This window comes from Galleria mellonella, unplaced genomic scaffold, assembly GCF_026898425.1.
Source record: "Galleria mellonella isolate WM207_F2 unplaced genomic scaffold, CSIRO_AGI_GalMel_v1 utg184, whole genome shotgun sequence".
NCBI lineage: Eukaryota > Metazoa > Arthropoda > Insecta > Lepidoptera > Pyralidae > Galleria > Galleria mellonella.
The window spans coordinates 9,209,115-9,235,264 of NW_026442025.1; the positions used below are offsets into that span (position 1 = coordinate 9,209,115).

General features: G+C 32.5%; 1 protein-coding gene across 1 annotated transcript in view; it reads right to left on the reverse strand.

Moving 5' to 3' along the window:
- LOC113511996 (glutaredoxin domain-containing cysteine-rich protein CG31559-like) overlaps positions 1 to 26,150 on the reverse strand; it is a 118,730-nt gene that overhangs the window by 11,361 nt on the left and 81,219 nt on the right. The window contains exon 4 of the mRNA XM_026895741.3: positions 15,590 to 15,823. Within this exon, the coding sequence (XP_026751542.2) occupies positions 15,590 to 15,823 (234 nt within the window). The remainder of the gene's footprint in view (positions 1 to 15,589; positions 15,824 to 26,150) is intronic.

Consider the following 26,150-nt stretch of genomic DNA (forward strand, 5'->3'; position numbering starts at 1 on the left):
TTAAAAATAATCCAATATCTTGTCTCTTTAGATTATGTATCTATATCAAGGCTTCTCTTTCAGTTTTGTATTTTTTTTTCATTCGGATATCATCATCCAGTGTTTTAAATACACATTTGGGACTTAACGCGATGTAAAAGTCTTTACAGGTAAATAGTACCTACATACTTGCTACTCTATTGCCGACGTTTCGACGTGGATTGCACCACGTAGTGACCACGACAGGACGACTGTAAAGGCTTTTACATCGTTAAGTCTCGGTTGTGTTTTTTTTTATGCAACTTAGAATGGCAAACAAGTTGACGGCCCACCTGATGGAAAGTGGTAACTATCGTCTATAGACATGAGAAGTACCATGAACATAACAGAGTATACTGTTTCGCACATGATACTCCTCATGCGTTGCCATTCCTGAGGACTCGGATGTTACTCCTTTGTACCCTGTAAATTTACTGCCATATCCTACCCTTCAAACCGAAATACAGCCATGCAAACATAACTGTATATGTGTCTTGCCTTGTCTGTATCTTGTCGTGCGTACTTCACGGTAATGGTAAAACACGAATGGGATAAAGGTGCCCAAGCAAATAACTTTTGTACAAAATCTCCCTCTGGTAAATTTGTATTGAAAATATGTGTAAACAACGCGAAAGTTTAAAATTAACTATCATACAGTGTGTTACAAATATCATAATTTGGGTTATTAACTTTTTTCGGCATTAGATTTGTAACACATAATTTAATTAATATGTTGACAGCAATTATAAGACAATTGCTTTATACACTTAATTAATTTCTATGATTGAACATTGAGTAGACACGTAAGGGGCTTCAGTGACAATTTCATTTGTTGTCGTCAATTGTTAATTAAACAAAGAGAATGTAATGATTAGAAATACCAGGGATCTCTCTTGTATTAGGGTATTATATTTATAATTGAAATTTTTGCCTAGTAACCGTATACCAATATTGTTTTTAAGTGACTATCGATAAAAGGAAGTATTTTTATAAAATATAAATTACGCAATAGAATTATTTCTGAATTCTTTTGTCTTTATTTTTCTTTTTGTTTTTATTTATATTACGTGGGTCTCTTTGCAAATTTTATAGATTTTGGCAATTTTTTTCACAATCGACAGTGTCTCAGTGACAACTCACAATTTTTTTGTGACGTTAAATTTTAAATTGTTTTTTGTTTTTAAAGTTCCCTGTCTCAGAAGGCAAAAATCGAAACCTTGTAGGATTAGTTTAGTGTCTATCTGTCCGTTCGTTTGTCACAGCAAGTAAGTTCCGAAACTACATACATAAAAACTACAACATAAATAAAAAAAATGTTTAAAAAGCGACTATTACACAGTAAATATACACACACATCGATGAACGACGAGACGATATATAAGTAACTTGTATATAGTAAATATTTAAATTAAGAATGCGTGTGTTAATAAATTTTATTTAAAATTTTTGCACGTAAATTTCGCTTCACATAAAAAAGAGTTTGCTCCAGTAAAATATGGCAGCTTCAATCGATCAAAACGGGACATTTGATTATGTAATAAATGTTTAAACACAACTCAGAATTGATGACGTCATCGTGTAATATAATGAAAAAACTTCAGGCAAATCGAGAACTTCCTTCCTTTCGAAAGTCACTTACAAATTGGTAATGAAGGATTTCACATTATCAAAACCTTGACATTAATTATGATGGAACTAATTTGGAATCCTTGACTGGAAACATTTCAAAAGGGACCGCTAATGAAGATGTGAAGTAACTCATACATATAAAAAACACACATACAATCTTTTAGAATCGCGTGTTTGTAAAACAAAACAAACAAGCCAACTATGTATTGAGACATTCTTTCTCATGCAGCGATCTGTCTAATACGAATTACGACTTTACGATTTACAACTTAAAATTCAAAATGCTAATGAGAACCGTTCCCACTAATTTGCATTTCGCGCCTATATTTGCTTAGCGTGTGGACAATTTTGCTAAATTAGCTTGACCTTTACTAGTTCAACAGTATTGCTTGATTAGTAATTCGTAACGGTTCTTTTTCAAAACGCCTATATGTGCCACTTGCGTAAGATATTTTTAAGCAACTGAGGATAGGAAGGTGGAATAAGGAAATTAAAATTAATATTTTCAAACAACTTCATAAAAAGGGAAGGTTCTCTCAATTCGGTTATGTTTTTTTTTTTAATGTTTGTTATCTCATACCTCAATCGAATTGGAAAATTATTTTTATATACAATTTGGTTCCATAGGAACATTATCAAAATCAATTCAGTAGTTTATTTTTTGAAAGAATGATGCTGGAGGCATTCGAAATGTGGACATGGAGGAGAATGGAAAGGATAAGCTGGACAGAAAAACTAACGAACGAGGAAGTCCTAAAAAGAGTGAACGAAAAGAGAATATTGGTTGAAATAATAAAGAATAGAAGAGGCAAAATGCTGGGCCACCTTATACGACATGACGATTTTTTTAAGAGCATAGTAGAAGGAAAGATAGAGGGCAAAAGAGGAAGAGAAAGACCGATAATTTACTACATGGGATAGATAAAGGAAACACTAGGCGTCATGTCGTATAGGGAGATAATGGATATGGCCTGGGATAGAGCTGGCTGGAGGAAGATGCATGAATTAGTTGCACCGACAAGAGGAAACTCTTAAATAAAAAGAAGAAGAGTTTATTTTTTAATTAAAATTACTAGTTTTGCAATAACTGAAGTCAGTTTTTCTTGTAGAAACAATTAATTTATATTTATGAAGTACGAAACGTTAACATTTATTTTGGATTGGATTTCTTATCTACATTGTAACTCAGTACGTGATAGACTATTGTTAATACTCCAAGCAAATTTAAATCTCGGCATCGTTCATTTGTTTCTAAATTTAAATGGTTCGAATGTAATACAAAAGAAACTTTGCCAAAGTCGTCGCTTTCGGGTATCACTTTAGTAACGCAAACTTCCTAAAATTTGCTACTTATTCTGTTGCTAATGCAAATTAATATTGCTCGTTATTTAATAAATATACCTTATAGCTGCTATTCAAATTATCTAGTCAAACAAGGTTATTTAATTAAATTTCATAAAGTTCATGAATAATCAAAGTTTCACTCTTCATTAGCGCTTTATGTAAGAAATAGCTGCGATGACGTGATACCTTTGGTGTTTTCGAAATTAATTTAATCTATTTTTTTTTTAATTCCAATTATTATTTAAAATGAGAGAGAAAGAAAGACCTAAAGAGACCTAAAGCTTACCAGAGGGAAACTTTGTATAGAAGTCATTTTTGTGGATACCTCTGTCCCATTCGTGTTTTTGCGGTGAAATAGTTGAGTCTCTCAATACAGACTGTCTACACAGCAATGTGTGTTTCAGTTTGAAGGGTGGGATATGGCAATAAAATTACAAGGTACAGAGGATATAACACCTTAGTTCTCAGGATTGGCAACGTAGAAAGATTATCATGGGCAACATGGTACAATATACTCTGATATGTCCATACTACTGTTAATGTATGGCGTGAATTTACTGGGTACAGAGGAATAACACCTGAGTCCTCAGGAATGACAACGCATGGGGGGTATCATGGGCGAAACAGTATACTCTGTTATGTCCATGGTACTGCTCATATTTATAGGCGACGGTTACCACTTTCCACCAGGTGGGACGTCAGCTTGTTTGCCAGTCTAAATTGTAAAAAAAAAAGAATTATCATGGAGTAATATAGGATATATAGAGTTATTTTCAAGGCTCTTCGTGGGATTTTAACTATACGTATTTTTTTGGTGTTAATAGTGCTTTATTTAGGCATCCTGTCCTCCCTAATGGATACAGGTGGCGAGATGCCTTTTCTGATGAATGCACTGTGTTAATTGGGCAAAACATTTGTATTTAATTTGATTCAAAATATATACTTTGGTATAGTGTCATATATATATGATTATTATAATATTTTTTATACCACTAAGGTGGCAAACAATCATATGCCTCAACTGATGGTATGCAGTTACCGTAGCCTATAAATACTCATAATACCGGGGGCAATTTATTTAATATATTTTACCTTTACTTAGATGCAAACTGTATATTGGAAAGTATCTATAGCAAATGCTTAAAAATGAGGTTGTAAGCAAGTGTATTTAGGCAATAGATGCTTACCGACGATACTTCAAGTATACCTACTTGTAACAACAACAACTTGTACAATAAGACCGCCTTACTGTACTTATACAATTGTATCGTTGTGTTTGTAAATTGCCTTGCTTATTTCTTATATTGTATAATGCAAATAAAGTATATTCATTCATTCATTCATTCATTCAAATACACCGTAAAACTAAGCAATTGTATTACATTTTATCTGTGTTATGTATAAACATGTTATAAATATGTAATGAATAAATAAAAACATATAACTTTAACCCTATTTATTTTAAAATAAAATGCGTTGTAAAGATTCATGGGTATAACGGAATACATTTCGAAGGTTTGTTTATAGAAAATTTATTGCTAACGCCTACACTCTCTTTGTGTTTTCGTATTATATGACTTGAATTGTCGGAATTATAATTAAGTTAACATAACGCAGTATAATTCCAGTTAATTAAATATTTCCTCAACCGCCTATGTAGATTGAAAATAGATCGTCGAATTAACTTAATCGTGCGTATTGTTTAAAAACATCAGTCAAGCGAGACCTCTGTCAAATTGTAATTTATCATGGCATGTTTTACTAAAATTTATCGGGCCATATGTGATTTCAGTAAAACATACCTTCTTTAGTTTATTCGTTTTTAAGTAATTATTTTTCTTAATGAGTATAAAAGTATTTCAACATGAGTATAACAGAATTTGATCAACTCGTAATGAAGTTGCATAGTTTAAACTCATAATTCTTAAGTTAAACGAATGTCTTGAACTTGTTCATAATATTTTATTGAAATGTATTTAAAAAAAAATCAATTTTGTTTTTGTTTTTATTTGTTTTATATCTGATTCACGAAATTTTTGATCTGATATCTTCTATAGTATGCGTAGATTCTTATTTTTACACATCGCTAAAGGAACCATGCCGATTAACTGATGGCCTTGTCATTATGGGAGGTTTACATTCTTTCGTTGCATTTCAAATCATGCTTCTATGGTAAAAATGTTCAATTTCACTATTAGAGATCCCTTCAAAGATTATTAATGATTGAAATTATACCCTGTATATTTAGGTTTTTTGATGAATAATAATGGAATGGTAACCTCGACTGCGCTATCACTGAACACTGGCGGGGTACTAGTGAGGATGAAGCAGGTCAGTTAGCCCATCGTGACAAATCCATTAATAAATCAATCACGATGGTTTCCAGGGGGAACCGCGAGAAGGTCGACCTGATAGGATGTTGCTAAAAACAGGGTTGCTAATCTCCATTATTAACAATCACTTTTCCTTCTGTATATATAGGTTTGCGATATAGTAATTCGTTTTATGATACGTTGTGTTGTGTATGACAAGTGGTTTATATTGACAAGTATCGATGCAAGGCTCAAGGCCAAGGGTGGCGCTGTGTTGACACACGTGGAGATGGGGTGACGACACGTGCTACCGCATATGTGTTATCCAATAAGGATTCAAGATTTAGGATTTTTTTATATTTTTTCTTTACATCTGTTCGAATACTTACTATGTAGTAATATTATATACGTGGAATTTAGTTTGTTTGTTACGAACATGAATGGAGAAGGATATACTTACTATACTAAGGGTACTTTTTATTTTGATCAGTGAACATAACCCGGTCATATGGTCTGGGTCATGGTCATGGTCCGGGGTTTAGACGGGGGGGGGGGGATTATTAATAAATCCATAATTCTTATTTTAAACGGAATTAAACGATAGGCAATGAGATATACGTAGATAACGAATATGCTATAAGAATAGATATAAAAGTTTAAGACTAGAGTTAAATGAATTATAATATAAAAACATACTTGAATTAATGTCCCGGTATTATGTTCTTTATTTTGTTTATAAATAAAGAACGCTTTAGTCTATTGAGAAAAGTAGCTTTAATCGTCATAAAAATAATAAATGGGACTAATAAAACACTAAATGTTTACATACATGCACAACGATAATTGTATGAACTTACTGCTGTTGTCATTACCCGTAATTATCTTGACTTCATCCGAAAGTCTTCTTCATGGGGGGTGAATGAAGCTATAATTTAAATTTAATTATAATTAAATTTAATTATAATAAACATTTAGTTATAATTAAATATAATTATATTTAAAATAAATTTCATTTTAATTATCGGATACAACAAACACAGTACGTTTACAAAATTGTCTTTGTGCATGTATGTAGACATCGTTTAAAAATGAATGTAAGTTTAGAAAGAAGAGCAAATGTTATCAATTACAAATATAGTTTATCTTTATTATTACGGGCTACAGTTATGAAAATAGATTTATTAATATAACTATGTTAACATAAAAAAAAAAAACAGCAAAATTAAAAACGTCCTCCTTTTGAAAGTTGTTTAAAAATAATGTACATAACACTTTAATTAAATCTATGACTGGTAAGAAACTGTTATGATTGGACACACTGTAAATGCACTCACTTTGAGTCACCTCGTCAAGTATTTACATTTACTCTTCATTTAAAAATATGCAAAATGATTTACATTAATTTTAATGATATTTTCTAAAATTACAGCTACGTAAAAGATATGATGAGCCGAAATAATGTATACTTTTTTTTTATATATACAACTTAGAATGGCAAACAAGTTGACGGCCCACCTGATGGAAAGTGGTAACCGTCGCCTATAGACATGAACAGTACCATGGACATAATAGAGTATACTGTTTCGCCCATGTTACCCCCCATGCGTTGCCACTCCTGAGGACTCAGGTGTTATTCCTCTGTACCCAGTAAATTCACGCCATATCCCACCCTTCAAACCGAAACACAGCCATGCAAACACAACTGCTTCATGGTTAAAACACGAATGGGAAAGAGGTACCCAAGCAATCGACTTTTTTATGTATACAAACGTATACATAAAAAAAAAATGTATATTTTCGTATATAAAGAGTGACAGTGATATATGAAACATCAGGTTATATTTTTATTCACATTTATGACTTATGATACGTTTTTATGGTTTTCTTGGATACCTAACTTACATATATGTTATATAGGTCACTGTACCTCATATATAGTAATTTCAAAGCCTTCATAACGAAGTTATGAAGGTATGATATAAGAGCCGACTAAGTGAGGACGAGCTATGTACAGCAGAGTCCTAAAAGCCTAACTGCGGTTGCCAATCTACCTGCCAAGCGTGGTAACTACTGGCAAAACCTCCAGGGGGTGGCTTATGTTCAGTATTAGTTCAACAGTTAAATATGATGTTGACGATAATAAAATGTAGACCACATTTTAGAATAAACTCTTAAGTTATGTGACCAACAACTGCATACCGCGCGCCATAATCTCACCTATTATTATTAGCGTAATACTAATTAGCGTAATATTAATTTATGCTTTGAACAATATAATATCTATCACAGAACAGAACATTATCAGAGGGAGACTTTGTACAAAAGTCGTTTGCTTGGGTACCTCTGTCCCATTCGTGTTTCCGTAAAGCAGTTGTGTTTGCATGGCTGTGTTTCGGTTTGATGGGTGGGATATGGCGTGAATTTACTGGGTACAGAGGAATAACACCTGAGTCCTCAGGAATGGCAACGCATGGGAGGTATCATGCGCGTAACAGTATACTCTGTTATGTCCATGGTACTGCCCATGTCTATAGGCGACGGTTACCACTGTTCATCAGGTAGGCTGTCAGCTTGTTTGCTATTCTAAGTTGTATAAAAAAAAGTGCTATGGAATTTAATAAAATGTGATCTAAAATAAAAAAAAAATTAATCAGACATCTTAATAACAACCTAATATTATATAGAAGCCTATTATTACCGATCAAAGTCAAACTGTATACGTTTTCATATTTCACGGTGATAGGTACAATTTCCTCTTGAGTTTTTCAATATGTGACTATACAGGTGAAATCGAAATCTTTAGGATCCTTTTTCAAATAATTGCGACGTGCCTAGACATGACTAGACGTGCCTTGTTAGTTTAGGGAGACTCAAAATTGTTTATGGCAATATCTATAATCTGTATTTCGATTATCGATATCGATATCGATTATCTGTATACTGCTTAATATATTGTATGTGTGTATGTGTGTGTATGTGTATTGTGTATGTAAATTTACTAACATTAGTTTTTAAGAATATTGTTACTAATAAATATTTAATGGACCAAAAAGTCTGAAATAATAATAATAATTATTATTTTTAAATTTTACCAAAATTCTCATCTCCCCTCTTAAGGAGAGGAGATGGCAACTAACCCTCGGCAGAAGCACAGTCGGCCGGGGTTCAGGGCCCCTAGGAGAGAAACCGGCGTACAATGCGGGCAGAATCTAAGAGCACCGCTTTCTGCATCTTTCCCGGAAGTGAGCCGCCTCGGAATCCCAACCGTCTGAGATGTTGTTCCAGACTGGTTGGGATAAGACCGTTCACCGACATAACGATTGATAATGATTTCGGTAGACGTCACCCCCCACATTTCGGTCACCTCGTGAGCCAGGTCGAGATATTTTCTCTTCTTCTCGGTTTCGGCTTTCACGAGGTTCTCGTCATGCGGTATGGTGACGTTCACCAAAAACACCCTCGAAAGTGCCCGGTCCATCACCACGATATCAGGTTTGTTCGCAAGAACAGTCCTGTCCGTGATGATGGATCGGTCCCAGTAGAGCCTGACGCTGTCGCTTTCGAAGACCGGCTGTGGCTCGTACTTATAGTACGGCAACCTCTCATTCGCGAGGCCGTACTTCAGAGTTAGCTCTTGATGGAGTATTTTGGCTACCTCGTTGTGCCTGTGCAAGTACTCTGTGTTGGCAAGAGCTGAACAACCCGAAAGCACATGTCTGAGTGACTCTCCGGGATGGCGACATGCTTGACAGATGTCCTCAGTGCCATCCTTCAGAATGTGCTTTCGGTAATTGTTCGTCTTAACCACCTGATCCTGTATTGCACAGACAAAACCCTCGGTCTCTCCGAAGAGATCACCGAACTGTAGCCAGTGCACGGAGGTCTTCGTGTTTACGTACGGCCCTTGAAGGGCTTTGAAGAACCTTCCGTGCAACTCCTTCTCTTTCCATACGACCTCCCGCTGAGAGGTACCCAAAACTTCGGGTTTTCGCTAGTCCTCTTTAGCCAGAGAAAGAGGGGTGAATCCTTTGTCACATTCTATGACCTCTCTATGCAAACCCTCGTCTCTTTTCTCCAGAAAATATGTCCTGAGGCTGTCAATCTCGCGGTTGTGCATGGTCTTTTTAACAAGCCTCGACCACCAGCTTTCCGCGGGATATACAGCCTCATGACTGACGATTTCGGGTGATGCATTCTATGGAGGGTCATAGTTGTGCGAACTTTCCGATCCAGGGCTTCGAGTTCGGTTTGAGACCATCTGAGCACGCCAAAAGTGTAAAGGAGTACGGGTATGACCCATTATTATTATTATAACAGTTTAATACGAATATTATTTTATGTTTAGCAATTTGCTAGATTTAAAAAAAAATGTTAAATAACATATTTAAAAAAAAAAGTGTTTGAAAATTTACACGTAATATCTATATTGCCACAGTTCGGCAAGTTAAAGTTATGAACGCCCTTAACAGCTGGACGTGCCGTGTTAGTGCGGGAGACTTAAATTTTTTATAAAATGATCAGTTTTGCTGGAAGAACATTTATGTAAATTTTTTCAATAAAATTATTATTAAGCTGTTATTAAATAGGGAACACTCTTAAGTGAGTTCCCATACTCATGGTATTACACTTTCATATCCTGTAATTATATTTAAAATCGAGACATTGGCATGCGAACATGCAGCAAGACGGCAGTAATACGAGCGGAACAAAGGTAATAATAATAATAATATTAATATTTATTCAATAAAGATACAGTTGCATAAGGTACAATTTACAATTTTTACAATTTATATTCAACCGGGAAATATCTGCATTACCATCAGTCCCCAAACTAAGCCAGACCTGTATCTTGGGGACTATGAGTGCGATTACCTATTTACTATACTTTATTTACAAAAAAAAAAAATAAGGAAAACTATGTGAAAAGGTGAGTACGTATGTGTGTGCGTGCATGCGTGCGTGCGTGCGTGCGTGCGTTCGTGCGTGTGTGCGTGCGTGCGTGCGAGCGTGCGTGCGTGTGTGTGTGTGTGTCCTCCTCTAGTTTAGTAATTCTATCCTTACTAACAATATAAATGTGAAAGTGAGTTTATTTTCTTTGTAACTTTATAGTGCCTTAACGGCTTATCCAATCACTACAAAATTTGGTATACACGTGTTATATAGGATGGAGAAGGTTATAGGCTTTTTATACTGGTCAGTAAACATATTTATTTATTTAAACCTTAATGTACAATGAAACTATGTAACACCGGACGGTCTTCTCTACCAATCAATCAAGCAACATACTCCAGGTCATACGGAGTAAGTCGCGTGTAAAAACTAGTTTTTAATATTCCAAACATAAATTTAAAAAATTAGAGTCAAACTTAATTTAATTTTATTTAGTGTCAAAATTAAATTAGATAAATCTAATATAATAAATGAGAAAATTTGTAAGGATGGACCGATCGATGTTTGTTGCTCTTTTACGCAAAAACTACTGAACGGATTAGAATGAAATTTGATACACATGTAGGTTATATCCCAACTTAGCATACTGGATACTTAGTTTAGCGATTGAGGCAGGTGACGCCGCGGTATATAGATAGTATAGTATAGTATTGTAAACGGTTATTTAACAAAGAATTAAGGTACCAGTAATCTTCAGAAAGTTATTCCGTCGCCGATGTAATGGTTCGGTTATTGTAATTTCTGCATTTATAAGAATATTTCTTTGTATAAAGTACAAAGGGTTATTATGCCTTCGAGGCATGTGTCTATATTTAGTTAACAAAATTGGAAACCATTTTAGTATTATTATGAATATCACAGTCTGTCTGTAGTTCATAGGGATCTACGTAACTTATCTATCTTATTTGACTGGAAGAAATCCCTCTAAGGGATAAGTTCATAACCCAATATCTATATTTTTTTTTGATGGGTGAAAATGTTATGGTAACTCCGCCTGCGCTAACGGGATACGCTGGCGGAGCACCAGTGAAGGGTGATAGATGAGAATGAAAACAGGTCAGTTAGCTCATCATGATGAACTCATCAGGAATTAACCATGATAGTCTCCAGGGAGAACCGCGAGGAGGTCGACCTGGTTGGGTATATTGCTAGCAATGGGATTCTCAGTCTCCATTACTAATAGTCCCTTCCCCCCCAATATCTATATTATAAGTGAATGTACAAAAGCACATAAATAGATAAATTAATTAATGAAGTTCGTGAATATTGAATGTTTATTATTTAATCACGCTTAAATGAGAAAATTGATTTTAATATTTTTTGTACATAAATTCTACAATTACTCTTTACATAATTTCCGTATCCTTTAAAACTAAAACTATCTACAAACCTATTTTATTTATTGCACAGTTCTGTCCCTTCTTTCAAATTAAGAATTTAGCACCAAAAACGGACAAAACATTTTAATAGCTAAAATGGGTTCATGAGAGATTATAAGTTTTTATAAATTTCACCTTAGTTTTTACATAAATCATTAAATATATTTATTTATTTATTTAAATTTTAATGCATAATTATATAAGTAAATGTACATATGCCGAATTTGACACCTAATAGCGTTCTCTACCAGTTAACCGTGAGACAAGCAAAAAATTAAGTAGATTAGAGTAGACATAAGAGAGTATACTGTTTCGCCCATGATACCCCCCATGCGTTGCCATTCCTGAGGACTCAGATGTTATTCCTTTGTACCCTGTAAATTCACGCCATATCCCACCCTTCAAACCGAAACACAGCCATGATAACATAACTGCTTCACGGTTGAAACACGAATGGGACAGAGGTACCCAAGCAATCGACATTTGTACAGCCTCCCTTTGGTGCAGTTACTACTAAAATGAAATATGAGGAGTATTACATACTTAATTTTTGTTAAACAGTCAATAGCAATTTTAATACAGATAGTTCGAAATGTTGACCGCAAGGACAGCATTTGCTTTGATTGTATACAAAAAAGAAATTTTTCATTATCTTGATATAAACTGATTCCGCTATTTGAGTAGAATGTAATTTTTACATTAAGATATAAAAACTTATTAACACAGATTTAATCTTGCACATAATAAAGAATCATCGAAATCGATGCAGATAGATATCACATAACATTATATAAATAACAACCTAACCCAACCGAGAATCTCCTCTTTTTAGAATCGGATAAAATTTCACTTTTACATCGTTGTAAATATTACGGGAAATAAAGACAGGCGATCGTCAAGTTTTGAACAGGTAAATATGATGAGGTTGTGAAGGCAATACGTATTGTATATCATGTTATGAGTTAAATGGCTTCATAAAATATTACCTACATATTCGTTGTATTTCAACAAAGTTCAGGTTCCACGTGTAATGTCATGTGTCAAAATACACCGAGTGTATTTGTATTTAGTATCCGTTTAGTTTAATTGGACAAGTAATTAGTACACTAGTTAAGAGTCGGCACAGCTTTTACATTGACGAAACTGGAAAATCTATCTATGCGACCTTTACTCAAAACATTGAAATAAATTAATGTATATAGTGCTGTAGAAACATGTGTGTATAATACACATCTGTCAAAATATTGACATCGATAGGTCATATAACAATTTTTAAGTGATAATTTTTCAAATAAAATTACATATGCAGATAATAAAGTTGCGTAGATATACTACAAACGTTTTGTTTTGTTTGAAGCTACGAATTTGAAAACAGAATCAGTTTCGATTTTCAATTCGATTGTAATTTTTTATGTTTGTTACCTCATAACTCTATCAGTTGTAAACCGATTTGGACATTTTATTTTTATCTAAAAGGATATACTTACAAATTGGTGACATAGAAATTTAGTTTAGTTTTTAAATCAGAAAAACTATTTTGGCATAATTAAAGTCGGTTTTTTTTCTGAAACACAATCTTAAATTATAGCACATAGGTATAAGTCTCAAAAAATTAATATATCCTCAGAATATTGAAATCTCAAAATACGATATTACGCTTTGCACGTAACAATTTACGCAGAAATGCATTTTTAATATTTATTTTGTATAACATAATTAGATTTATTGTTATTTTAATATTGTATTATTACAATTATTTGTATTTTTAGTGAGTGCATTGGTAAAATTGTAAAACTCACCAAAAATATGTATATAAATAAATAAATATATGCTACATAGAAATGTTCCAGTAAATTTCATTACATGCTACGTCTCTCGCAGTTATAGAATACTAGGGCTTCCGAAATATCTAGAGATAACAACGAAATAACTAGTGACGTTGAATATTAAATTTTTTTCTTTCATATTAAAAAAAAATATAGTGAAAAGTATAAGAAAATATAGCATAGTAACGTGAATGTACCTAAAGAAAATGTTAAATTTGTCTTTTATTTTCTTATTACTTACTGACAGTATGAATAATACATTACAATACCAGTCAAATTTAAGACTGTATTGAACCGATTTTGCTAAAATTTCTATGAAACTAATCTGGAAGCATATCTTTGCTAAATTAAAAAAAAAAAAGATAAAAAAAGTATTTTCCAAATCGGTTTACAATTTATAGAGATACGAGATAATAAGGTTGAAAAAAAAACCAACCGAATTGAGAATCTTCTTATTTTTTGAAGTCGGTTGAAAACATAATATTAGTTATGTTCTATTTTTAAATTTATAATGAAAGTTGCCATGTTTATCACCATGTTTTTGTAGCATTAATTTATGTTTTGATTGAAACTTTAAATTATACTCACCATTTACCTATAAAATTAAATAAGTTTATTTAATTTTTTTTTTATCTTCCCTGTTTCGTACTTGCTTCTGCTGCGGCAGTGAAATTACAGGGTACGCAGGCATAACATCTTAGTCCTTAGGAATAGCAATGTATGAATGGTATCATAGACGTTCGGGGAAACTATAAATACATAATAATAGGTATGTATAAGAGATCGCTTTTAGCCATAAGGTTTGTTAAAAGTAAAACATTGTTATAAAAAAAAAAACATTGTTTTCTCATTATGATTATTTATTGTAATTGTTTATATTCATCATAAGTTTACTATTATAATCTTATGGAGGAAACATTAAAGAGTTTTTTTTTTAAATGAATGATGAATGGAGTGATAACCCCGCCTGCGCTAACGGTATACGCTGGCGGGGCACCAGTGAGGGGTAATAGGTGAATAATGTAAAAAGGCAGGTCAGTCAGCCCATCGTGATGAATACACCTGGAACTCAGCACGATGGTTTCCAGGGGGAACCGCGTGGAGGTCGACCTGACAAGGTATATTGCTAGCAATGGGACTGGTAGCCCGCATTACTAACGATCCCTTCCCCCCAACAATAAAGAGTATCTATCTGTCTATCTACATACCTTGTACTGTGTAGCGTTGTTGATATTAATACAAGTCGTTCTTATTTTAGATTTTTTTTTTTATTTGGTGGTATAAAAAAAATTCAAGGAAATTATATTTTATTGAGACCCTATTAATAATTACTAGTAAGAGTTTTAAAGTATGGGTTACATTAATAACATACTGTATAACAACAATATTAATACTACCGCACATATTAACTTACGGCCTCATTTTAAGCTTTTTTTTATACAACTTAGAATGGCAAACAAGCTGACGGACCACCTGATTGAAAGCGGTAACCGTCGCCTATAGACATGAGTAGTACCATGGAAATAACAGAGTATACTGTTTCACCCATGATACCCCCCATGCGTTGCCATTCCTGAGGACTCAGGTGTTATTCCTCGGTACCCTGTAAATTCACGCTATATCGCCCTTCAAACCGAAACACAGCCATGCAAACACAACTGCTTCACGGTTGAAACACAAATAGGACAGAGGTACCCAAGCAAACGACTTTTGTACAAAGTCTCCCTCTGGTAGACTGGTAGTAAACTAAAAAAAAAATATTGTGGGTACTAGACAACTGACAGACATATTTTTTTTTTTTTTTTAGATAAATACATACATATTATACATAGAAAACAGTTGGATAAATAAAAATAATATATCATACTCATGAATGTTTTTTCATTTCTGCCCATTTAGTTTACTGCCGTAGTCCTTTAAATCCTGAAACACAGGTTTTTTCATACCTACCTCGGGAGTTAGGGACTTCAAATTATATTGTAACAAAGAGTGAAATAAAGATTATTTATTTTATTTATTTATTATATAGTGCGAGGATCGAACTCACGACCATCGTTAGCTGACAAAAATTAAACCGATGTTCCATTAATATCATATATTTATCCATAATATTTGATAAGAAACTACTCACCCCAATATGATGTCCATCAACGAAGAGCTGCGGAACCAATATCTGCTCGCTCCTCATCCTGTCTCTGATCTCGTCTTGGTATTCTGTGCTCATGAAGACATCTCTCTCTTCGTACTTCACCAGCAAGTTTCGTAATATCTTCTTGACGAGGACGCAGCGTTGGTACGTACTCCTCACGATGCCCATCGTTGTGGTATAGACGACGACCTTGCCAGCGTCTTTTTCTTTGTAGCTCTGTAGGAAAAGAAGACTTTTTTTAATTCAGAAATTCTGAACGTATTTGTTAATAAGTATTTATTACTTATTTTAGTAATAAATTTGTTTAAAGTTTGTAAAAAATATAACTTCCAATTTAAATAGTTCGTAATTTGTATCATAATTATAGCGCCATCTGTTATTACTATTATGTACTAGTAAATTGTACCAGAAGTGTTTACTTTTACATTTCTATGTACTTATTGTAGCAGATATGCTATTGTGTTTATTTTAAGCTTGATAGATGGCACTTTTTGGCTTAGTTTTTCTTTTACAGCTTTATTATTCTTCATTATATCAATTCGGTCGTTAAACAAATATTGTAAAATATAATAAATTCATTATTATATAAAAACAAGTAAACTTAAGGTATATTTATAATAAAACTGTAACGAAGTAAAACTATAATAATTTTATTTAAAATTATATTAATTTTACACGAAATTGACAAGAAAAGATTTTGTAAAATTTTTACTGTTTCTACAGTTTTTATGGATGATAATGGAATGACAACCCCATCTGCGCTCTTAACATTGGCAGGCTACTAGTGAAAAAAATGATAGGTGAAAATAAAGTTAGAATATTTGATAATTAGCTAAAATTCTTTCTAGAGGAAAGCGCATGGAGGTATCCTTAGTTATTTAATAACGAATTATTGTCAATAGTATGGAGTGACAATACAATGTGCATTTTTTGTCAACACAATGCCCTATTAAGGGAACAGAGCACAATATAACTTTACATAAGAAGTAAAACTTCAAATCAAATTCCTGTGAACCCATACCTAAAATAATCATTAAAAAAACTACATTAAGCCGTCCGGTCAAGTTGTTTACAGTAGTTTAACATTCTCCTTCTTGGAGGATAATTTTCCCTAAAGTGATATGTCGAAGGGTTTTTGTGATATATTTTATTTCGAATCGTAATTTTAATAATTCAACTATTTAAAAATAGATGGCGCTTTTTATATATTTTTTCAATTAAATATTGGTCACATTAAGTCCGTATATTATGGTATGCTTGATGACACTTCTGTGTTTAAAAAAAACATTAATAGAAACATTGAAATGGCATTTTGTAATGTTTGCATGCGCCCATTCGCAGGTTATATTGCTAAAGATGTATGTCGTACAGGTGTCAACCGATAATTCACAAGTTTTACGAACGTACTGTGGCCGCAATTATGTAACTTCCTTTCGGACAGTACTGTTAAGTGCTAAAGTGTTCGAAACGTTTTTAAGAGCATTTGTGTGTTATTATACTAGCTTTTATCTGCGACTTCGTTCGCGTGACTAGGAGATGTACACTGAGCGAAATAAAATATAGCTTATATCCTTCTCCATAAATTTAATAGTGATTGGTAAAGCTGTTAAGGCGCGGAGGGGTGACAACTAAATTCAATTTTACATACATGTTAATTTATTCACTGTTAGACACATTTATACTATTTTTTCGTTAGGATATCGGTATGTTTACCCACAACGTATACAATTTAATATTAATTCATTAAAAACACATTGATTTATTTTCATTATTTATAAATTATGATGAACTTATGTGCGCATTAATTTAATTAAAATGCTCATTATTATATAACGGAGTTCTTCGAAGGTTATATAACGAAATGTTTTTAAGGAAGGTGCGTTATTAATTGAGCAGTGTACAATATTTAGAGGCGAAACACTCGTATATATTTTTTTTTTAATACAACTTAGAATGGCAAACAAGCTGATGGCCCACCTAATGGAAAGTGGTAATCATCGCCTATAGACAAGAGCAGTACCATGGACATAACAGAGTATACTGTTTCGCCCATGATACCCCCCATGCGTTGCCATTCCTGAGGACTCAGGTGTTAGTCCTCTGTACCCAGTAAATTCACGCCATATCCTACCCTTCAAACCGAAACACAGCCATTGCATGGCTGCTTCACGGTTGAAAAACGAATGGGACAGAGGTACCCAAGCAATAAACTTTTGTACAAATTCTCTATAGGTGACGGTTACCACTTTCCATCAGGTGGACCGTCAGCTTGTTTGTCATTCTAAGTTGTATAAAAAAAAGATGTTTTTTTTTTTTATCGGTAATAATGAAATGGTAAATCAGCATGCGCTGACGGTATATGTTAGCGGAGCAACAGTAAGGGATGATAGGTAAGAACGAAAGGCAGGTCAGTTGACTTAACTTCCATTTTTATCTATCATCTTTTACTGGTGAATCGTGATGAATTCACTTGAAATTAAGCACGATAGTTTCAAGGAAACCGCCAGTAGGTCGACCCGACAGTGTATAGGGGTAGGAGTAAGGGGGAAAGAAATTGTTAATAATGGAGTCTAACTGTCCTATTGCTAGCAATAATCTCACTTATCATAACGTAGATGTGATTATCATTCTATTGTCATCTATTTAATAACGATGGGGTTGCTAGTTTCTATTAATAACAATAGCTTCCCCATAATTTATTTATTTTAACTTTAATGCACAGTAAAATTCTATGTACATTTGGTGGACTTAACACCAGACGGTGTTCTCTACCAGTCAACCATAATTTCGATGGTTAGCCGCCAATACTTTCTGATATTTGTTATTAGTTTTGGTTGTAGATTGTTTTTCTAATTTATTACTTTTCTATATTACTTTGATTAAATTAAAGATAATATTTTTTATTTAATATATTGAAAAATTAATACCAAAATCCAAGTAATTTATTTTTTGGTTTTATTATATTTGGTATACATTCAGAATTAGAACGTTTTCCGTGTCTGTGGTAAAATTTAAAATTATTAAATGTGTATGTGACTGTACAATGAATATGACTGATTCTTCATAAGTTGTACATTACCTATGGTGTTACGTAACTGTCTGGACGTCAAGTGTGATGAAATATTACAATCTCAATGTATTGTAAACATACTTGATTGGTTATTGACAACTGTATTATATATTTACTTAGATTGGAGTTGTTAAAATCTGTGAGGCTACTGGCAGACAAGCACTCCATCTAATGGAAAATAGTAACTGTCATTTTTATTTATTTATTTATTTACTCTTTATTGCATCACTTAAAGAATAATACAAAGATATATTAAATATTATACTTATGAAGTTTTTAATTACTTATCTAAACTAATATTATAAAGAGGAAATATTTTACTTTTTTTTCTTTATAATGAATAAACTCGAAAAACACTTAAACGATTTTAAAAAATATCTCGTTTATAAAAAGCTACATTCATCATCATCGTCATTATATCAGCCTTTAACAGTGCACTGCTGAACATAAGCCTCCCCCTTGGGGGTTTTACCAGTAGTTGCCACACTTGGCAGGCGGATTGGCAACCGCAATTTTGGAGATATTTTAATAGGGACACTGCTGCCCATCCCTCACCTTCCCTTAGTCGCGTCTTACGACTCCCACGGGAAAGGAAGTGGTAGACTATTCTATGCCGGAAATAGAAAGCTACGATATTAGCGAGTAATAGAGTCTGTATTTAATTTTCAAAAAACCGGGTGTAACCAGGGCGACTCGCTAGTACTTTTACATATCTAATCATTTACTTAAATAAATAAGTTTTATTTAAATAAAATGATTATGTTAACAAAATACAGTATCTGAAAGTTAAAATAATATATCTACTTAAATATATATGGGCATAAAATTTTGCATATGTATTTGTTATACTTAAATAGAATTATAACCTAATAAATTTTGTGTTATTTATTTAAAAATATGTTCATAATTTTATTATTTATTTATTTATTTAAACATTAATGCACAGTAAAACTATGTACATATGGCGGACTTAACACCGGGGTGTTCTATATTAGTCAACCATTGGTCAAACCGAGAAATACGTAGGCGGTGCATTACTGAATAGAGAAAAAATATAATTTTGCTAAATTGTATCTGAAATTTCAATTACTCTAAGTTTTTTTAAGTTTTAATGTTCATCAAAACTACTCCACTAGCTTCATGGATAATAATTTAAATTAAATATTGAGATATGATGCAATTATTTAATAAGAGGATCAAATTGTTAAATCGATCAATAAAGATATCTATAATTGAAACACAAAATGTCACGATTGTAATTCAATGTACTAGTCGATGTGAACATAATTTGATAATGATTTATTGATGCAATCAATTCAATATGGTGCATGTATTTTGAAGATTTCAAATCACTTGTCGATGATCATTACCTATAATGTTTGACTGATGATATGTTTATAAGTGTTTAGATTGTTTTAGTAATTTAGTCGAGTGTCAAGAAAATTTTAATACTTCAAATTCACGACTGGGACTTAACGCAACGGAACTTATGTAAAAACTTTGTATAATTTAACATTTTGATCCAAAACAAATATTGCCTTTACTTGTGGTTAAATCAGTCATTTTGATTTTGAAACTAAACTAATGAACACATTTTTACTTCTAAATATTCTGTGGAACCAATCTGGATGTATGTTAAAATTTTCCAAATCGGTTTACAATAGACGGAGCTTTTTTATTTTTATACAACTTAGAATGGCAAACAAGCTGACGTTCCACCTGATGGAAAGTGGTAACCGTCACCTATAGACATGAGAAATACCATGGACATACAACAGAGTATACTGTTTTGCCCATGATACACCCCATGCGTTGCCATTCCTGAGGACTCAGATGTTATTCCTCTGTACCCAGTAAATTCACGCCATATCCCACCCTTCAAATCGAAACACAGCGATGCAAACACAACTGCTTCACGGTTGAAACACGAATGGGACAGAGGTACGCAAGCAATCGACTTTTGTACAAAGTCTCCCTCTGGTAACATGAAAATAAATACAATTGTAAATAAATTTCCTCCTTTTTTGAAGTCGGTTGAAAAATATATATAAATACGAGTACTATTTTAATTATACGCTGCGGAAGTGACATTGATGATTTTTTTAAATCATTAAAGTGGTGTGGTGATATAATACGATGATGAAAGTATATATACTTTCACTTGAGTTATGTATATGAGTATCTAGAATAAGTGTATTCTCAAATAAGGATATATAAATGTAACTGAGATGTTGGATATTAAACCGTTAAGCACGTAAATTTTAAATACCACACGTGTGAAATCGCGAGACAAAGCTAGTCTCTTCAAGATTCAAGACAAAAATTCAGATATGTAAGAACGTGTTATGTTTGAAAGTTGCTTAAAACATTAATAGCGACATAAGATTATATTTTATATACTTTATGATTATTTATTTTATTTAAATTTTAGACAAAATATCTAAAGATCCATCTACCGCAATCACCGTGAATGAACAAGTAGATTTTGTTCTACAAAGAAAACCTATTTCAATCGGGGCAAAACAAGTTATTAAAATTTAGTAAGTAAACTAATTAACTATTAGTTTTCAAGATTGAAGTCAGTGTTTTCTTCTTTCGGTTAATTGTTTACTAAAATGTTTATAAATTTCTATGGTTCCAGTCTGAAAGCATAGCTTTTCAAATAAAAAAATAAAAATTTCAAATCGGTTGATAAATGACAGAGTTCCAAATGTAAACAACATAAAAAATGCAATTGCTTTGTAAACCTTTAATTGAAATCGGTAGAAAATCCCTTAGGATTGTTAGACAACATAGACTACATTGCAAAAGTTATAGTTAGTGAAACTATTAAACATATTGATAGATATCGACCTGATTCGCAGTACGAAATCACTTAACTTCAATGTCCAACGGTTATTATGCAAACTGCGGTTTCTGCGGTAACTGGTAACTTCGTATTCCAATTACTGGTGATAATTCGTAACCCGAGTACTTACATTTACAATAAAACGATTAAGACCATACGGTTATGTGGTTATGGTTTGAAAATGTGTGAAATGATTGCAAAAAAAAATGTAAGTAGTAAACTATTAAGCTATAATAAAAAAAAAAGTGGAAAAATATCAAATGGAAGAAATGTAAAATGGCAAAAAAGGAAACGTATCCACTGAGCAGATTTTATTAAAAGCAGATAAGAATCATCACTGTTAAAACAGCATTAAAATCAGTAATTGAAAAGTGAAAGAATATGTTATACGTAGATACAGAAATACAAAGACGCAAAAACTTCTGTACATATTTATTATTAGAAGTTGGTAGTAACCAATTATTTATTTTTACACTATTTGGCAGTTAACCTAATAAGGTTAATAACAATAAAGCTAATAAAAACACAATAAATGTATGAGATAGTCAATATAACAAAGATATTAAGGTTGTTGTATTAAAACATAGTGATAGAAGTACTACAGTGTAGTTCAAATTTAAAAAAAAAAGACTAAGGCTATTTGCCCACCTGATGAATAGTGGTAACCATATATATAGTCTTATATTTTACTAATATAATATAACTGTAAATAAACAATGTCTGTATATGGAAGAATTTAATTTTAGGTAAAATTGACGTAAGAGGCCTTTCTTAAGCAGTATTCTATGTATCTCTAGTTACTAATCAATTGCAAACATCAGTTGAGGACATTACAAAGTGGAATGGTAGCATAATAATTTACGTAACGGGATGGGAAAATTGTGTTAAACAGTTACCTCTATAAACTGTCACTGTGAGCGATATTTATCAAGTTACTGCAAAACTTGATTTATTCTAACATGATAAAATAAATTAAAATAATAAATGGAAAATATATTAATAACTATATCTGTATCTCATATTAAGTAAAATTTATATTTTTACAAGAAAATAAATGTTTTTAAATACAAGAAAATGAAATGAAGGCTTCAAATTTCCCGCTCAATCTCCTGTCTTTTATTCTAAATCCTTTGCTGTCCATGCAGTTTGACTATAGGACTCAGCTGTTATTACTCTGTACCCTGTAAATTCACTGTCATTTCCCACCTTTCAAACTGAAACACAGCCATGCAAACATAATTGCTTCGTGGTTGAAACACGAATGGAACAGAGGTGCCCAAGCAAACGACTTTTATACAAAGTCTCCCTGTGGTATGAAGATATACAGGGTTAGACCTTAATTGTTAAAATTCTTTTAAGAGTGTTTTATTATTAATAATCTGGTATTACTACTGATATATGAGAAAATAATTTAAGATTGTGTTCTATATATAAACAAAAAAAATTACTGGAATTGTAGCAAAAAAGGTATTTTGATATCAAAATTAAAGTACTGAACCAGTTTTGATAAAATTTCTATTTCTATTTTTGTGAGTAGATTCCTTTCAGATAAAAAATAATAATTTTCAAAATCGGTTTACGACTGATGAAGTTGTGAGGTAATAAACAAAAAAAAACCATTAATTAAAAACCTCCTTTTTTGAAGTCGGTTGAAAACGTATCATAATGTATTGCCTTGACCGACTTTCAAATTATTTCAAATTCGTTTTTATTGACTATTTGCATGACTATAAATTAATTTAAACACAATTTGCGTATTTATATGTACGTACACCAACGACATATTTGTAATATGTCGTTGGTGTAGGTGGACTAACTAAACGTAGATAACAGAACCTAAGAGGCGACTATGGCAACTTAAGTTGCCATAGTCGAGGGATGGGCAGCAACGTCCTTCTTAACTACGGTTGTAACCAACCTGCCAAGCGTTGCAACTACTGGCAAACGCCTCTCTTATGGGGTAGGACTATGTTCAGCATTAGACAGTAAACGGCTGATATAATAAATTTATATATTATATACAATCTTCATGTAATTTATATATTATATATATAATTGTATATATTATATACAATATATAATATAAAATTTTAAAATACTACTAATATTATTAAAGCGAAATTGTGAAAGATATTTGAAAGTTTGAATGAAATTTGGTATTTTTTTTTTCCAATGAATGATAATGGAATGGTTACCTCACCTGCACTATTGGTATACACTGCTGGTGTACTAATGAGGGATGATAGATGACGATGAAGCAGTTGGGCCATCATGATCGACCTAATAGCAATAGCAATAACAATAGCAATCCCATTGCTAGCAATATACCCATATTGCTAGCAATGGGATTGCTAATCTCCATTACTAACAATTACTTAAACTTTAAATAACTATTTTTTTAATTATCTTCTTATTCATTAATTATATTAATTTTAAACAAAAATACCGTCTGTTGACGTAATGTGATGTGTTGTATAGTAAAAGTTCTTTATTCGCGGGGTATATGTTCCGTAAATATGCCGCGAATATAGGAACCGTGAATATTTAAAACCGAACCACTTATACAGCGGCGATAGCATTTTACAACATACTTAGGAGTAGTAGTAATAAGATCTATTTTACTTTTTTATTAGTACATTTTTCGTATTTTAATTTATTAATATGTACCGATTAGATCCGCGAATAAAGAAATCTTTAGCCGCGAATATAGGAATTGGGTTGGAATTTTTTAATCCGTGAATAGTGAAAACGCAAATTAATGAAGCGTGAATAAGAAGTTTTTACTGTATTATATTTTTCGTATTATTCATTTATTTTTTAAAAAAAATTGTAACTGTCAATATTTATAAAGGTTCATTTTGAACAATAATGAAGTAGTAACGTTTACAAGTTTGCAATACCTGCAATTCCAGAATATGTCATTGCATGCAAACCCGGAAAGAGTTGTAGATAATGAAACCTATTTATGCTTGGTTACCCTCAAAATAACATGGCCAAGTTCAGACCGTGATGACGTTGTGTAATTAGAAGTTCTAGGGTATAATACGTACTAGAGGTACTATTATGTTATATGTCTTTACATTTATTAGGGGAGGAGTGTGGAATAGTTATTAGGTATCAGAGGTCATATTTTTTATGAGGCAATAATGGAATAGCAGCTCTTTTGTTCTATATTTAAATACTTTATATTGTTAGCAATGGAGCTAATAGGCCCTTATACTAACAATCCTTTCTCTCCCCCCTCCCCGCCCCTCGCTACATTGGTATCAGTCTGAAATAATAGTTGAAGATGTAGTCAAGTTTAAATAGTTTGGTATAGTGGGGACAGAAATTATAGTTTAGCAGTTCCATTGCTAGTAATATACCAATCAGGTCGACCTCCTCACGGTTCCCTCCAGAAACTATCGTGGTTAATTCTTTATGTACTCATCAGGGTGGACAGATTAATGTTTACAATTTCACCTATCATTCCTCACTAGTGTCCCGCTAGTATGTATCGATAGTGTACGTGGGGTCACTATTTTATTATTATCCCATAAAAAAGACTCACCTGTTAACCTCAGCGTATACAAATAGATATGCATGGTTCTTTTTTTATCCATAAACATTTTCATACAATTTGCAATCATCACCATCATCATCATATCAGCCTTTAACTGTCCACTGCTGAACATATGGTGTGGCGTATTACTGGTCATCATAATTCGCATTTTATATTGTATACTGATTTTCTATTGTCTAATGTTTTATGATTCCGTCACAGATAGTTTTTATGTTTTCCTACTGATGAAGACGTGATAAAACAGAACTACAATATCAAGCATTTTTATTAACAATTGGTTTTAATTTAACATTATTTTTTTTTAATTCGGGATCTCCCTCTAGGGAGAATTAACCAATAGTTGCCATGCTTCGCAGACAGATTGGCAATCGCAATTAGGCTTTGGAGGTGTTTTAAGAGGGCCACTGCTGCCCATTCCTCGCCTTCCCTTAGTCGCCTGTTACGACACCCACGGATAAGGAAAGGAAAGCTTATTCCATTCTGGGACCATAGAGGTCCAAAATTTGCAATATAACATACAAATTGATTTTGTTTGACCAGTACATCGCCATTTACTAACCCTGTTTAGCTAAACAGTTGACTCGTAGAGAATGTAATCAAGCATTCAGTGCGCCTTTAAATATATTTTAATGTGTACAAAAGTATAAATAAATAAATAATATTACCATATTTATATATACTTTGGTTTCGTGATTCATATTCCTATCTATAATCCTATGATTAAACTTATGTAAGAGATTTAAAAATATATAGTTGAATATTTGTTACCAAATCGTGGTTAAATATCTAAACGGATTATTTACTGCACATTTATACTATAATATCTTAGATTAATACATATCTTATACCCTTTCACGTCGACAAAGCCACGGGTTTTAGTTAAATACTTATAAAACATCTACTTTAATAATTATTTACACAGCCATAAAACGTTATTTATTCAAAGTTTAGTACAGAATATTCTTGCATTACTTTCGCTCTATTAAATCCGGTATCATCTGGTTGGAAACCGGTTTCAAAATACCTGTGTCTACACGAGGCAATCAAATTATGGTAATCGTAG